The sequence below is a fragment of the Macrotis lagotis genome, chromosome 2 (genome assembly GCF_037893015.1).
Source record: "Macrotis lagotis isolate mMagLag1 chromosome 2, bilby.v1.9.chrom.fasta, whole genome shotgun sequence".
NCBI lineage: Eukaryota > Metazoa > Chordata > Mammalia > Peramelemorphia > Peramelidae > Macrotis > Macrotis lagotis.
The window spans coordinates 100,314,594-100,330,067 of NC_133659.1; the positions used below are offsets into that span (position 1 = coordinate 100,314,594).

The window sequence follows — 15,474 nt, forward strand, 5'->3', positions numbered from 1 at the left end:
ATTCAATCTCACCACCATGATTGTCATCCTCTACTTATCAATGGGTTTTTTCTAAAATGTGGTACCTAGATCTAAACCTTTACTCCAGATTATTCCTGGTGTTATTGTCCCTATTTAGCAGATGGGGAAACTGAAGCTTGCAGAGGTCACATAGATTCCTAGAAGCAGAGAAGAGCCCAGAAATTATGATTCTTAATCCTTTCTCTATAGGAAAGGTTCTACACTACTTCTTATCTAATCCAGCAGATTCTGTGGGGGACATGCTATGGAGATAGAAATGTCAAACAATCTTCTCTTCATCCCAGGTTTCCAAGTCACTGTATCATAAGTACCTTGTAACTGAAAGACCCTCTATAGAATCAAATAATTCTCCAGGCTTCATTCCTAAAAAATGTAATGTGTTAATGATGGTGATGATGAGAGAGGACCTCAGAACTAAGTGCTGTTTCAGTGAAGATTCCCCTCCAGGCCATAAATCACAAGCCCCTCCACTCCTGGGAAGAAGGTGGAAAGAGATGGCCCTCCCCCAGGGGCCCACCAAATTTCTCCCCACTTCAGTTCAAAGACTACTAGAGTCCCCAAAATGATCAATAAACTGCAACATTTAATAGACAGCATACAACTCACTCAGGTCACACCTCATATACATAAAAGAAGGGAAAGAAAGACATAGTGGGGAAGGTTACAGGATCTACACCAGCTCTTCTGTGGCAAGGTGAGTGCTTTGAGACCTGAGAGTAGGTGAGAGTGAGGGACAAACGACTCAGGATGTTCCAGTGCCTTAAAATGAGCTAAGGAGATACACTTAGCTAGATGTAGTCTGGACCAATGGTTTTTACTTCCTGGCTCCTGGGACATTTCTATTTTCCTCCTTCTTTTGGTGTTCAGTTTCCAGTTCTGGAGCAGGGCTGTGTTGAAGAGTTGAGAGCAACAGAGATAGGACGAGGCTGTGGAGGTCCCTTGTCACAGATCCAGGTGACAGCTCTAAGGATAGTGGGGACTTGGTGGGGATGTGGAAGGGGCAAGGTGAAGAGGGTGAGATGGAGAGTTACAGGTGACAAGGAGATCCTTCAAAGCTTGTGAAAGCAACCTATGAAGACAAAGAGATAGAACATAGTCATTTCTTTTTTTTTTTACCATTTTATAATTTATTCAAAACATGTTCTGACTTGAAGAATTCCAAAAGTTTATACATATTATTGCTGTAAAATTTGAAGACAGTTATAAATAACAATAGTAATGAATCAGAATCATTTGCCCTTCATCTAAGAATATGTGGTAACCTTAATACTCCATTTGGCTTTTTTTAAAACTAGTTGATCATTCCAAAACTATGTCACATTGCAATTATAGTATGGACAGTAAATACCTCATTTAACCTGAATCATTGGAAAACACAATATTCTTTATAAGTGAAATTATTTTAATATTTTCCAATAAAAATCTTTTAAAAAAAATTCATGTCACTCTCCACAGTGGCCTAATCAAAATGATATAGGTTCACAAAATAGTCATTACTTTATAGTCACATCTCTAATACTTTAGGAGAACTGACCTCTTTTGTAATTCATCACAAAAATCAGTTACTACTTGTGCTGACAGAATGATGCTACTGGGTTTACCAAAATATATAGTTTTTTATCCTCAAGTCTAATCTCTGCTATCAATTGTTATTTATTCAATTCTTATTCTTCTATTATGTTGTGTTCTCTTATATACAATTAGCTATACAAGTGCCCCCTCAGTCAGATGCCCAGTAGTTGAAGAGGCTGGGAGACTGAATCAAGAGAGTTTTTATTATGCTTTTTCAGATGTCTGTGGAAACCTAAGCTAGATCTCTCATTATGCCCATGTGATATGTATAGATGATTCTACTATTATTAGGATACCTTGTTGGGGAAGAAGCTACATCTATGATTTCATTATTATGGTGAACTCTTATTATGAAAATTCTCTCATAGTCATTTCTTGATTGTGAATGATCCATGACTTGAAAAAAGTCAATCTATGATTAAGAGTGCTATGGTGTATATGTGGGGAAGGCAAACTAATTTTCAAAGAATCATAATATCTAAGATTTGGAAGGGAACACAGACATCATCAAGTCATCATTCAGCCTGTACATGAAGACCTCACATTGTCTCCTAAGGTGACTTATTTGGGGGTAGGGAGAAGGCAGATGTAATTGAGAAAAAAAGGGGAGATTTGGAGTTAGAGTCTAGAATTCTGTCACTTATTATCAGTGTGATCTTGGGCAAGTCATTTATCTGTCTTTAGGCTTCAATTTCCTCATCTGGAAAAATTAGGAGATCAGACTAAATAAGGACCCTTCCAGATCTAAATCTATAATCCTAATAGAAATTATTTCTTTTAACTGCCACTCTGTAATTTCTACACAAATTACACTGGTACCCTACACTTACTGTAACATCCTTTAAAATCCTGTGACAATAATAACAATAACAATAAGAAGTCATATAGTACTTTAAAGTTTGTAAATCTTTTAATAGGCACATATTATCTAATGTATTTCACACACTCACCCCTGCCAACCTCACCCACCTTTCTGCTCTCATCATTTGTTGCCCCTTAGTATGGCCCTTGGGTTCCAACCAGTCACCATTCTTGTCTCAATTGGTTTCTAAACTTTTTGAGAACAGGAACTAGACCTTATTCAGCTCAGTTTCCGATGTGCAAAGTTCAACATACACAGTTTAAATTGTATCCAACAGAATTTGCTACTTCCTGACTTGGCTTTTGCTGTCTCCTAAAAACCCTTCTCTAATTCACTTCCTGCATGATGGTTTTAAATTCTCTTCTTTTCCTCTAAGAAATTGTTCCTTGCTCACCCCACCCAAATGGTCACTCCCTTCCTTCATGTTCCTTCAGCATTCTGTCATGTCCAAGATGCATGTAGCATGATTACACACAGAGATAAAAGCTTTTCCCCTTGGCCCAGAAGGCAGAACAAGAAAGAGTAAAAGTTACTAGCAAAATCACCTTAACTATTAGCTTCACTGAACTGTAGAATTTGTTTCTGGAAGGGGACTTGCAATTCAACTAGCTTTCCCCCTCATTTTACAGTCGAAAAAACTGAGGCCCAGTGAGCAGAAGTGACCTACCTCAAATCCTACCAGTGGGGCAGTGGATAATAATTTGGATCCAAAAATTGGAAAGAACTGAGTTCAAATCCAGCCTTACCAGTTGTGTGATTCTGGGCAAGTCACTTAATTTCTATTTGCTTCAGTTTCCTCTACTAGAAAATGGGAATAATAATAATAATAATAATAATAATAATCATCATCATCATCATCATCATCATCATAGCACCTACCTCCTACAATTGCAGTGAGGATTAAAATGAGGCAATTTTTTGTAAATCACTTAATATAATATAATTAATATAAATAAATAAATTTATTAATTTTTAAATTATTAATATTAATAAGTGCTTGTTTCTCTTTGTTCCCAAGTCTTAACTTCAGTATCCAAAGGGGCATTGGGTTGTCTCAGGAGGCAGTGGGTTCCCCATCACCTGAAGTCTTTGGGCACTGAATAACTGTTAGGATATTGCAGAGGGGATTCATTATCCTATTTTAGACTGGATTTTATGACCTTGGGGTCCCTCCCAACTCAAAATTTGTAATTCTATGAGAGTTTCAATCCTTCACTCATTCACGAGGTTATTTTATATTTTCATTAAGTAGCTTCTTGTGCTTGTAATGTATCTTCCCAGTTTGTCTCTAAGTTACTGGAGAACAATCACTTCATTTTATAGTGTTCATTCCATTTGATGGGATTGGTGCTGATAGCACAGATGTGCCCATCCATCAACAAATGAAAATTTATTTAGGATAAGTGAAGTTATGAAAGAATATCACCAAATCCTGAATTTGCTGCTTTAGATCATTCATAGCCTGACTCTTCTCTAATAGCAAATTATTGTTGTTCAGTCATATCTGACTTGCCTTGACCCCCTTAGGGTTTTCTTGGCAAAGATACTAAAATGACTTTCTTCTCCAGTGGATTAAAACAAACAGGTTTAAGTGACTTGCCCAGGGTCACACAGCTAGTACGTGTCTGAGTTTGGATTTGAACTTAGGTCTTCTTGATTCCTCCTGTCACTCTCTCCATTGAGCCACCTAACTGTCTCCAGGAAAACAGAGGTTGAGTGACTTTTCCAGGGTCATACAACTTGTAAGTCTCTGAGGTCAGTTGTGAACTCAGCTCTTCTGACTCTAGGTCTAGCACTCTTTCCACTACCATCTAGCTGCCTATCCACAGGTGAGGAAATTGTTACAAGTGAAATGATGTGTTCACATTCTGTGAAGAAGTCCAATTTCCATTGCTTGGCATCACACTTTATCCATAGTTCAGTCTACTTCCCCCTTCAACCTTCCCTCTCTCCCCCCACATCATTATTTGTGCCCATCTTCTCGAACCTAACTAACTCCAGCCCCATATCTTCTTAACTAGCGAGTGAAATCTTCATGAGGTTTGACAACATTATCAGAATTTCTGGTCCCCAGAAACCATATAATTACAATTTTCTCTTGAGCCCAACTAGCACAGAGGGCCCTAGACTACCTTAAGTAGCCAGACTTCTCTCTTAAGACTCAATCCCCTCCTCCTTCCTTATTATATAGAACTGAGATTGTTAGAAGTGAATGGAATTTAAGAAACTATATAATCCAAGATCCTCATTTTATAAGATTTAAAGAAACTTGTCCAAGATCTCACAACTTAGAAGTCAACATCCATGCCTTCTCCATTCAAATCAATATTCTTTCTGCTCAGCCAGGTCTCCTCCAAATTGCCCTAAACTGATCTAAGCTGCTCTAAGCTACGCAAATCCCAACATTTCTTGTGTTTCTCATCTAAGTCATAGACTTAGTCCCACATAAGACTAACAGAAATGAAAGATGAAAAGGAAGGTTCCAAAGAACATGAGTGAAGGTGAGTGTTCCAAAGGTTCCAAAGAACATGAGTGAAGCCAGAGTGATCTGGTACCTTTCACTGGGTGGTTGGAGACTTGGCTGCATCAAACATCTTCTTCCGACCCTCCATACCAGACATGGCCTCAACGTTCTTACGCCAGTCACCCACCTCCACGGGTCGTTCCTGTAAGGCAGACATAGGCCAGAGTTGTAAGAGAATTCAGCCATCACCAGTCAGACTCCTCATTCAGGGAGTAAAAGGAAAAGAGAGAAGGGAAAAATAAATCAACTTCTTCAAAAAATACAAAGTTTCCCATCCTGTTTCCTTTTCCTTTATCTCCAAGGCTAGGAAGGCTATGGTTGCAAAGGAAATTGAAGAAAATACTGAAACTGAAGAAATACTGAGGTTCAAGTATAGAGGCACTGGTTAGACCCTATGGGAAGAAAGAAGCAGTGTAGTGGGGGGAGATTCTCAGTAGTTATCAGATGACCAACTATACCATCTATCCTTATTTCAGTTCCAAGATTACATTATTTCAGAGTTAAGTGCCCCAGTGGTAGGGTGAGGTCTCACTCTTATCTTCCATAGTCTACTTCCCTCCGTTCTAGGTCAAATCATTCATTCATCCAGGCTTATTTTAGTGTTTTCTAATCAGCATCATATTCTAGTTTCTTCTGGTGGGGCACCATTGTCTCATCACCACCAAACTAGAAATTTCTCAAAGGCAAAAACAACTTCCTCTCAATCCTAGCCCTAACCAAGCAAGTAATAGAGAGATTTCATAGGATGGTAAGGTTTGGTGATAACCTACCCCCCCAAAACCTACCAAAGGTCTACACTTTTCCTTTATAAAGACATAAAGGAATTATCAGACTCTAATCTGAGCCACTTGAATAGTCCTTCTACCTAACAGGAGATTTGGAATTACTTCTATGGTTGCAAGGGGAAGTAACTGGTGGTTAGGGAAGGGGTGGGTTTGAGGAGAGAAGAGGCCCCACCTTCTCTGTGTCCTCCTTTTTCACGGACTTGAGGTTGGCCCGCAGGTCCATGGACACCTTGTGTTTTGAGCCCAGCAGTGCCCGGAGCATGGCATCTGCTGAGACACGGACCCGTCGCAGGGGTGGTCGTTTGAACTTTCCCCGAAGATCAAGCACTTTCAGCTTCAAATCCTTGATCTGGCAAGAGTGATGGAGAGAGTAGCTCATTAAGAGGGGGAAAATCTTAGGAGGACTCTTCTACCTATAGAGCTTTAGGTGTAATAATAATGTTTGTCCCTCATTTTCAAAGAAGACTACTACATCAGGGAGATGATGCCATGACAAGCACATGAATTGAATTTGAATGGGGGGTTGCTGTGCTGTCACCAGTCTCACTTTCTCCTCCTCCTCATCTGAGTCCAGTGACCAGATATGAATCAGGACTCCTGGAGACGGCCCTAGATGTGGAGTAATCAAAGTTAAGTAACTTGCCCCAAGTTGTACAACTGGCAAGAATCAAATGTCTGAGGCTAAATTCGAACTTCCATCCTCCTGACTCCAAGGTTAGTGCTCTATCCACTGTGCCACCTAGGGCCCCAAAGTTTTAGGTGTTGAGTCAAAAGGAACCTCTACCCCTACTCCCCAAGCTGATGATGACTTGTTATTTGTGATACAGGGGATCCAACTCATGTGGTGGTTAAACTTACGTGGCCTTTGACATCTTTTCTAATTCTGCTTCCTACTAATTCTGCACCCTAACTAACCCTTGAGCCAGTTCTCTCAGGACAAAAGAGATAAATACTTTGCAAAATCTACCTATCTATTCATCTGACCCCAGTTGGCAAGCCTAATGCTCAACCTGTAAATCCAAGGAAGGCAGCCCTTGAAGGGTTGCCTCATCTCTACCTTTAGCAAGGATGGTACCATTATGAAGACCTTTTGGGGGAATAGTCAGGTGAACCAGGGGATCAAAGCTGGAAATGATTTGATGGGCAACATGGTACAATGGAGAAATCCCTGGACCCATGTGAAGAAGACCTCTGTTCAAATCCTGACTCCAATACTTGCTTAGCTTTGTTTGCCTTTAGAGGCAAATGACAACTTTTCTGAGCTTCCATTCATTATTAATAAAATGGAGATTTGTCTGTGGACACAAAACTAAGCAAACAGCACTCCAAAACCAGGTCTTTACCCCAAGACCAATGCTGCAAATGCTCCCTACTATTCAAAAGGCAAACTCAGAAATATCTCAATTCTGAATAGGATAGTAGCCAACTAAGGCACTTGACTGTGAAGGGTCATGCTCTAGACAGAGTCCCTGACCTTCCTATCTCTTATCATAATGACAGGACACTAGATTTGGAGTCAGGAGAACAATGATAGATCTAATAGATACTGAGTATGTTGGCCACGAATCACCTTTCTGAACTTCAGGGTCTTCTTGCATAAAGTGAATCTAAAAAAAATTAATATATGTACTACCTATTTCCCAGGATTTTTGCAAGGAAAGTAATTTTTAAACCTTAAAGTTCTATGAACCATTATTATGCATCCACAGAGTTACAACTTTCCTCCATGTTCTTGCTCAGCACTCCCCTCAGTCTGTAGAAATCCTCACCTCCCGGGTGTTGTGGTTGCATTTGGCTTCAATGTCATACCTCTCCTCATCCACAACCTCTACCTTAGCATGTAGTTCCCTGCACAGGTCCTGAGAGAAATAAAAATTGAGAGAAGCAATGAAATTAGTCAATGGGCCCTATCAGACTTCATCTTTTGCCTTGGTTCCTTCCCCCTCCCTCCCAATCAAATTATGTTTTCCAGAAAGAAGTTAATAAACTTATTTACACTAAGGTACATATAGTTAATGAGGCTTAAAGTCTGCTCCTTCCTAAGGGCATTTGAATCTTAAATAAGGCTGTGAGTCTTAAATCAAAGGGATGAATTTTTAACAGTAGTATTTCAGGCAGGTTAGCTAGAGATAGAAGAAACTTACCTAGAGTCTAATATGAAATCACAGAACTGCAAGATGAATTCCAAATGGAGCAGCTTCTGAACAATAAATTGCTTCCTTCTTGCCCATTCACCCTCCAAACAATTCTCTACCCACTAGCCACCCATTACATTATGCACAATCCATCCTCTCTTCATTCCTATGCCTGGAATGGCCTTACTCTAATTTTTCTACTTATTAAATTCTTATCCATCCTTTGGTACTCAGCTGCTGTAAAAGCTCGGCTCCTCCATGCCCCTCTCTTGGTGATAATTTCTTCCTCTGACCTCTTCTAATGCTTTGCTGTACTCCCCACCAACATCCTCATCATGTTATATTATATATTCTAGTTGGAGTAGAATAGAGTCTTTCCTACACCGCCATTGTAAGTTCTCTTAAAGTGGTCTTATCTAAACTTTGCCTCTTTGCAGATGCCTCGCCCAGAGCTCTGCACATAGCAAAGGCTTAATAGATGTCTATTATTAACAAATGTCTCTGGCCTGTCTCCCGGAAACTCACCTGCAGGGCACTGAGGGACAGTCCTCGGGTCTGGAGTGTAGGAATCCTTTCAGCCAGGTATCTGGCCTTCTCAGCCTCCTTCTCCTCATGCTCTTGTTCCCAACATTCCTTGGCTTTGGCCAGCATCAAACTCTAGAGGGGCACAGGGATGTCAAGGGAAATCCAGTTCCCTTTTGGTCTGCTAGCTCTTCTCATTCTCCCCTTGGTTTCCTCCCCCAGAGTTGGTCGTAACTGTAAGACCTGTTGGCATTCACACCAGGTCACTTAGACAGACAGATACTTTTTATGTGTCTGAACATGTTGTGTGCATTTCTATACACAGGACAGAATGGGTGCTATTAGCTTCAAGAGATATATGTGGGAAAGATTCTTCCAAGATATTTATAAACACACAAATAGATTGAACAGGTCACAATCAAGGGTGATCTGTGCACCTAAATCACTACCAAACCTCCTCCTTCCCTACTTTTAACTCTACCTCTTTCAGGTTCTCAGAATTTTAGACCAATGTATACCTGCCTCTCACCATCAGTGATGCCTCCTCCATCCCAGGAACAAATCAAAATACCTCTTAGACACCTAGGATGAATAGTTTGCCCACCTTTTGTGCACTGGTATATTATGAGGGTGAGAGAGAGAGGATAGATTCTGAGTGAGCCAGTCTACTAACCATCTCTTGAATCCTAAGATAAGTCATGGAAACTTTCTTCAGACACATTCATCTTTTCTACTAGCCCACTTGTGCTTCCAGGGAACTCCCTTAGGGGAGGGACAGTCTCTCCATCATACAGGGATCTTCTTGAGGGAAGGAGACTATTCTGTTCCTATTAAACTAAGGGATCTTTAGGGGGAAGGATCACTTTCCCCCATATGAGCTCCCCTATAGTATGGGAAGTTCCTTGAAGGCAAGAACTGCTTCCACCTCATCTTGGAAAATTTTCAGGGACAGGGACTATATTTCTTCCATCAGACTGGAAGTTTACCAAAGGCAGTTACTATTTCTTCTCCATCAGATTGGGAATTCTTACTGGGAAAGATCACATCTTTCCTTTTTCTGGATTCTATCACAGTTCCTGGTACAAAGTTCTGTGCACTTGAGGATGCCAATCAATGCTGTTAGTTGATGGACTAATTGATTTATTAACTGACTAGGCCACTGAGCTTGGAAGCGAATAATTTAGAATAGTGGAGAAATTGCACAATTGCAGAATATGAGAACAGGAAAAATTAGGGTCTCTCAAATCCCAAAGTAATGGTACCAGGTATGCCATATCCCTTCTATTTATTGCCGAGGACTGATTTCCTTCCTTACTTCTTTCATTTTGGAAGAATCCAAGGAAACTTCGGGTTCAGACTCACCTTGAGCATGAGTTTGCGGGAAGCAGTAATCTTGGATTTTCTCTGAGAGGGAAAACAGAAAAATGAGAGAGGCAGATGATGTAAATATTGCAGCCTAAAATTCTGAAATGGGATGAGGGTTGGAGGGAAATTTGCCTATTGATACCCAGAATCTTCCCTTAAAAAGCTCCTCTGTTAGAGAAAAAAAAAGCTCCTTTGCTAGGAAAAGATCAACTTTTTTAATATATCAAATTTTATATTTAATGAAATTCACTTAGAAGGCAAGAGTCCAGACTGTATTGTTGATTTAGCTGTGTGACCCATGGCATATCACTTGTGCTCACATTCCTGGGTCTTGGTTTCCCCCATTTATAAAATGAAAATAATCTTTCTTACCTATCTCACAGGGTTGTTGTAAAGACAAAATAAAATATGGAATATGAAATGGCCTTAAAATACATATGGTGTCATGGTAATGCAAGTTATTATAATGATGAATGATACTAGTAATAGTCAAATGTCACTTATATAGTATAATTTAGGAATGAGATGAGTCCCATAATTTATTTTTCCTTATAACTGAAAATTGTCCTTCTAAAGGACATGAATTTAATTTTATTTTCACCATTTGGGATTAAAATCTTTCTAAAACATAAAAGCAACTCTTTTGGTTTCTTAAACAGAACTTTTAAACACAATTTTCATTTTTCCTCTCTTTATAAATATCAGTGACCATGGTGAGACCAGATACCCTTGGGGGCCATTGAGGTGGGTGGGACTATTTGACCCTACATTAACAGTCACAGGCTTCTGTGTTATTTGACTTTTGTTTCCTGCTTTTTATAATTTTCCTGTCTCCTCCCTCCATGTGAGTCTGTCTGCTGTCACGTCTTGTTATTATCAGCATTCATCCTGCCCTCTTTCTCTAATTGAAACTTCTAATCTGTTATAGAGCAGGAAACCAGATAAAGAAATACATTAGAATTATATCTAAAATAAAAGTAAATATATTCTGAGTAAGAGGGTCTCCTTTGAGTAAAATAAATAAGTTTTAATGTATGGACTTGGTGACATAAATCGCAATTGGATTTTATGGAATGAGCCCTGGACTTGATATCAGAGGAAATCAGCTCGAATCCTGACTTTGCTATTTACAATTTGACCTTGGTAAGTTACTTCCCACTCTGGGACTCAGTTTCCTCTTCTGTAAAAGGGGGGTAGACCTTAGATGACTTCTTCCAGTTTTAGATTTTATGATCTGTTTTGGCAGCTCAAAGACCCAATGTTGCTCGTTTCCTGGCTCCCACTTATATTCCAGGTGAGTTTGCCAGATAAGTGACTTGTTACAATAAAAAAAAGCCACAGCTAAATTATCCCCTGTGAATTCTCCAAGATTGTTTTATTTCAGATTGTGATACCATATGTAAAGACTTGGAAAGAGCAGGGGGCAACTATATTGAGAGCCATTTCTTTGAATTTGTCATATTTCTTCAAAAGGATTTTCCCAAGTAAGTTGTGTATACCTTATTTTCCCTATTTATTCCCTGAATTATTGATTATTCCAAACTATTTGTTTTCTGTTAAGAAATGTTAGGGAAAGGGGTGTCTAGGTGGCACAGTGGATAGAGCACCGGCCCTGGAGTCACGAGTACCTGAGTTCAAATGTGGCCTCAGACACTTAATAATTACCTAACTGTGTGGCCTTGAGCAAGCCACTTAACCCCATTGCCTTGCAAAAACTAAAAAAAAATGTTAGGGAAAGAAAGGATAGTGTTACTTGGGTCTGAAGTTGATTGAAACCCCAAAAGAATCCAAGAGAGAAGGGCTACCAGGTAACTTTCCAAAGTAGCCCCAAAGAATGAGCCTGGGTTCTGTCTGGCAATGCAGACTCCTTACTGTTCCAGAGAATTTTCTTACTTAGCATGACACCTATATCTGTAGACCGATTCCTTTCATCATCTATCAATGTCATCTCAGGGAAAGTAGCCTTTTTAAAATAAGAGAATCTGCAAAACAGGACAAAAATCTATAGTCCCTCAATCATCCTTCAAGACATCCTCAGACAATTTTGAATTATTTGTCAATGATCCCTTCTCTTAGTACAACTACTACAACTCTTCCAATCTTACTAAGCTCTCTGATATAGCCCTGAGCCTTAGGGCTGTGAGGGGCCCAAAGTCTCCCCCCAAAACCCCCGTGAATTCACAGTGATTAAGAGTTCATATTATCTCGGTCAAACTGAACAGAATAAGACTTTCCCATGTTATATAAAGTATTCTCCTAAGCCTTAATCATCACTAATTTTCTCTGGTCTAGGGTGGAAGGACCCATTATCCTTCTCCAATGTTTTCTCATAGAGGACACTGCTCTGGGTTCACCTGTACAAGATCATGGAGATCACTTCAGGATCTGACTCGCTCTGGAGGACATGTGATCACTTGCTGGAGAGTGCTGAGGGAAAGGACAGTAAGGCTTGATCCCCAAATTTGTTTTTTTTTTTCCCTGTCCCTAGCCTCTTTCTCAGTGACATCACAGAAAATGCCATCAATCTCCATGGTCCTGTTTTTGGAATCTTTACTCCCCAGGGATCAAGTCTGGGGATGACATTGCCAGCCACACTCATTTGTTCTCCTAGTCCTGACCCACCTGTGCAAACTACGAGCTCTTTGGGAACAAGGACTAAGTCTCCCTTCCAGTCAGAGAGTTCCTCATAGGCAGAGACTATTTTTCTCCCATCTGACTGGGAGCTCCTTAGAGACAGGGCTATGTTTCTCCATCAGATTGGGAGTTCCCCAAGGTTAAGAACAACTTCTCCCACATTGCACTGAGAACTCTTAGAGGGACAAGACAACATCAATCTCCTCCTCCTCCATCTTGATCCTATAGCAATGCCCTTTACAGAACTCTAAAAACTAAAGGAGGCTAAATGGTGTTGCTGACTGACTCATTGACTTATTTGGCCATCAAGCTGGGAGCTGGCAAGTCTAAGAGAGACAGACACGTTGTGGGGGACAGGAAAGAATAGGGGCCACCTCAAATGCCCACCCCACCTTCCCCAGGCTGAAGATATCTTACCTCCCTTCAAGCATCCATTCCAGGAAAACCAAGAAGAGAAAAGATCAGAACACAGAGTGAATATGAAGCATAAACATATATATATATATATATATATATATATACATATATATATATATACTATAACTCAGGTATGCAGAATCACTGGGGGGGAAACTACCTGAGAGAATTAATAGCTGGTCTAAAAAAACTGGCAGTGGGTGTGCTGTGGGAGGAAGGTAGGGACAGGAAAAGAAGCAAATTAAAATGGAATAAAAAGGGATACTTCATTCTATAAACCACTGCTCTCATTGCTTGGACTTTTCAGAATTTTCATTTTTTGTAGGAGATTTTTCTCAACTTTGATGTAAGACCCTGGTCAAGTAATTTCTAGAAAAATTTTCAATTGTGACAGTTACATTTTGGGAAGGACATTGAATATTCAAGAGAATCCAGAAGAGAGCAACCAGATTGAGGAAGTGTCTTAAGTTTATTCCAGATAAGAATTGTTTGAAGGAACTGAGTACATTTCACCTGAACTAAGGAGAAAATTTTTTTTTTGGGGGGGGGAGAACTTGGTGGCTTATCTTCAAGTATTTTGAAAGATTGCCAAGTGAAAGGGGTCAGGACTTCAGAAGTCAGAATTAGGAGCAATGCATAGACATTACAAATAAACAAATTTGGACTTGATGGTGTTTGAGTCATAGTTTGCTACAACAGTACACCTTGAGGATCCCTTCTTCTCCTCCCTATTGAAGGTCTCCAAGATAAGACTGGGGGACCATTTATGGAGAAGATTTTAGAAGGTACATTCTAAGTATTTGTTGACTTGACTTATGCTCCGAAAATGACAAAAGTGCTGGGAAAGTGGAAGGCTGATTATTAATGGAAGCTGTTTTCTCCTAGCAGCTGACCTGAGGAATTTGGAGCAGACTCAGATTAAAGGGTTTGGTTTTCCTAACGGATGCAGAGCCCCTCCCAAGAAAGCAACTTGTTCTAAATGACAGACTGGACTGTATCTTGAGTCCAAGACCTCACCCTCTGCTTTCTTCCCCCCCACCACCACACAGCCACCTTCTCAAACACACCCATCCACCTACCCACACATACATCCATCCACACTCCCATACCCACACCCATCCACCTCCACACACATCCCCCATACACTGAACCACCTCCTCACTGATATATACACCCTTTCCCAGGGGAAGAAAGAACAGAGATCAGAATTACTTACGGTTCAGGCATGATGTCAAGGAAGGCAACACCTATAATCAACATAGGATCATTAGTAAGGAGAAATCATAGATCTGGAGTTTGGGGAGGGCAGGGATTATGACAACCTTAGAGACCATTTAATCCAACCCCATCACTTTACAGATGAGAAAACTAAGTCACAGAGAAGAAATGACTTGACCAAGGTCATATGTGTGTCAGAGGTAGGATTTTAACCTGGGTCCTCTAGCTTCAGTATTAGTGGTTCCCCACCCCTGAACTAACACTCCTATCCAGCAGCTTGGCTGGCTACCTAAGCAGAGTTGGCTTCTTCATCTCAAGGACAAGAGAGAAAATGCAGAGAGGAATTAGAATGCACTGATATGAGACTTGAGCGAAAGGGTATCAGTAAGCAAATTCCTCTGGGAAGGCTCCCTGGAGAAGGAGAGTTTTAGCTAAGATTGGCAAGAAGGAAGGACATCTTCATTTCTGGGTAGAGAAACTGAGCAACTGGTAAGACAGTATGGTAAGAAGAATCCCAGGAAACCACTGAACCTCTCTCCTTCCCCTTCTGAAATTGTTACTCCTGGACAAGCTAATAAGTCCATAAATGGGTACAATGATGCCAGAAAGCACAAGGTACCTGGCAGGGAAGAAGAGGAGAGCCCTGGACCTCTTTTAGGGCTACATTAACCCAGGCTTCTCAAAAATCTCAATGATGTCTTGGACCTGGGGGATGAGATGGAGAGAGAGGAATGGGGAAATGATGATAAAAGTAAGCTCTGGGTGATGGACATGTGTGAACAAGAAGAGTGGTGATGCCTTGACCATGTTGTCTGGGGCCTGAAGGGAAATGCATTAATTGGGAGTTGGGAAATGGCTTGTGCAAGGGAAGAAGTGTGTAATCTAAAGAGAATTGAGCTTAGAGTCAGAAGGACAATTTAAGGGCAGTATCTTTGACCTTGACTTTGCCTTTCGGGGTCTCAGTTTTCTTATCCATGAAGGGAAATGTAAGGTCTAAGAAAGCTTCCAGTTTCTTCTGCTTCTAAAAATGCTAGGATCTGTGAAGATGCAGAATTGGGGGGGGCAGATAATATATGTGTGGAGATGAAGGTACCCAATTAGAATGCAAAATCTGATTTATACCTTGACAAAGTGAAATATCACATAAGGGAAAGATTGGACTTGGAATCATTGGGTCTGGGTTTGAATCTGACTCTGACACCAATTAATTATCTAACTTTGAAAAAGAACCTGTTTCCTCCTCTGCAAAATGATGAGTTTGAGTTAGTTGATCTCTGAGATCTCCTCCACTTCTGGCACCCTATGATCATATGGACCTGCATGAGGTACTAGAGAATCTGAAGGAGAGTCCTTGAAATTCAGAATTAACAATTACCTCACTCCATTCCCTCTCTCCATTTCTCTGCCTTCTCTCTGTCC

The 15,474-nt window shown here is 40.4% G+C and overlaps 1 protein-coding gene and 1 long non-coding RNA gene across 4 annotated transcripts; one reads left to right on the plus strand and one right to left on the minus strand.

Annotated features, from left to right (window-relative positions):
• Nucleotides 1-591: 591 nt before the first annotated feature.
• TNNI1 (troponin I1, slow skeletal type) lies at nucleotides 592-9,888 on the minus strand. The gene is made up of 6 exons (XM_074222351.1): nucleotides 9,784-9,888; nucleotides 8,425-8,556; nucleotides 7,534-7,623; nucleotides 5,937-6,113; nucleotides 5,011-5,121; nucleotides 592-1,090 (listed from the first exon to the last, which is right to left on the minus strand). Exons 1-5 carry the CDS (start codon nucleotides 9,790-9,792, stop codon nucleotides 5,014-5,016), a joined length of 516 nt encoding a protein of 171 aa, XP_074078452.1. The 5' UTR covers nucleotides 9,793-9,888; the 3' UTR covers nucleotides 592-1,090; nucleotides 5,011-5,013.
• Nucleotides 9,889-10,604: 716 nt separating this feature from the next.
• LOC141512959 (uncharacterized) lies at nucleotides 10,605-14,968 on the plus strand. 3 transcript variants are annotated; one of them, XR_012475649.1, is made up of 4 exons: nucleotides 10,605-10,929; nucleotides 11,033-11,080; nucleotides 11,156-11,270; nucleotides 12,079-14,968. It is a non-coding gene; the product is annotated as an uncharacterized LOC141512959 (long non-coding RNA). The 3 variants fall into 3 exon arrangements; XR_012475651.1 differs by having other exon boundaries at nucleotides 12,120-14,968; XR_012475650.1 differs by having other exon boundaries at nucleotides 11,171-11,270.
• The last annotated feature ends 506 nt before the right edge of the window (nucleotides 14,969-15,474 follow it).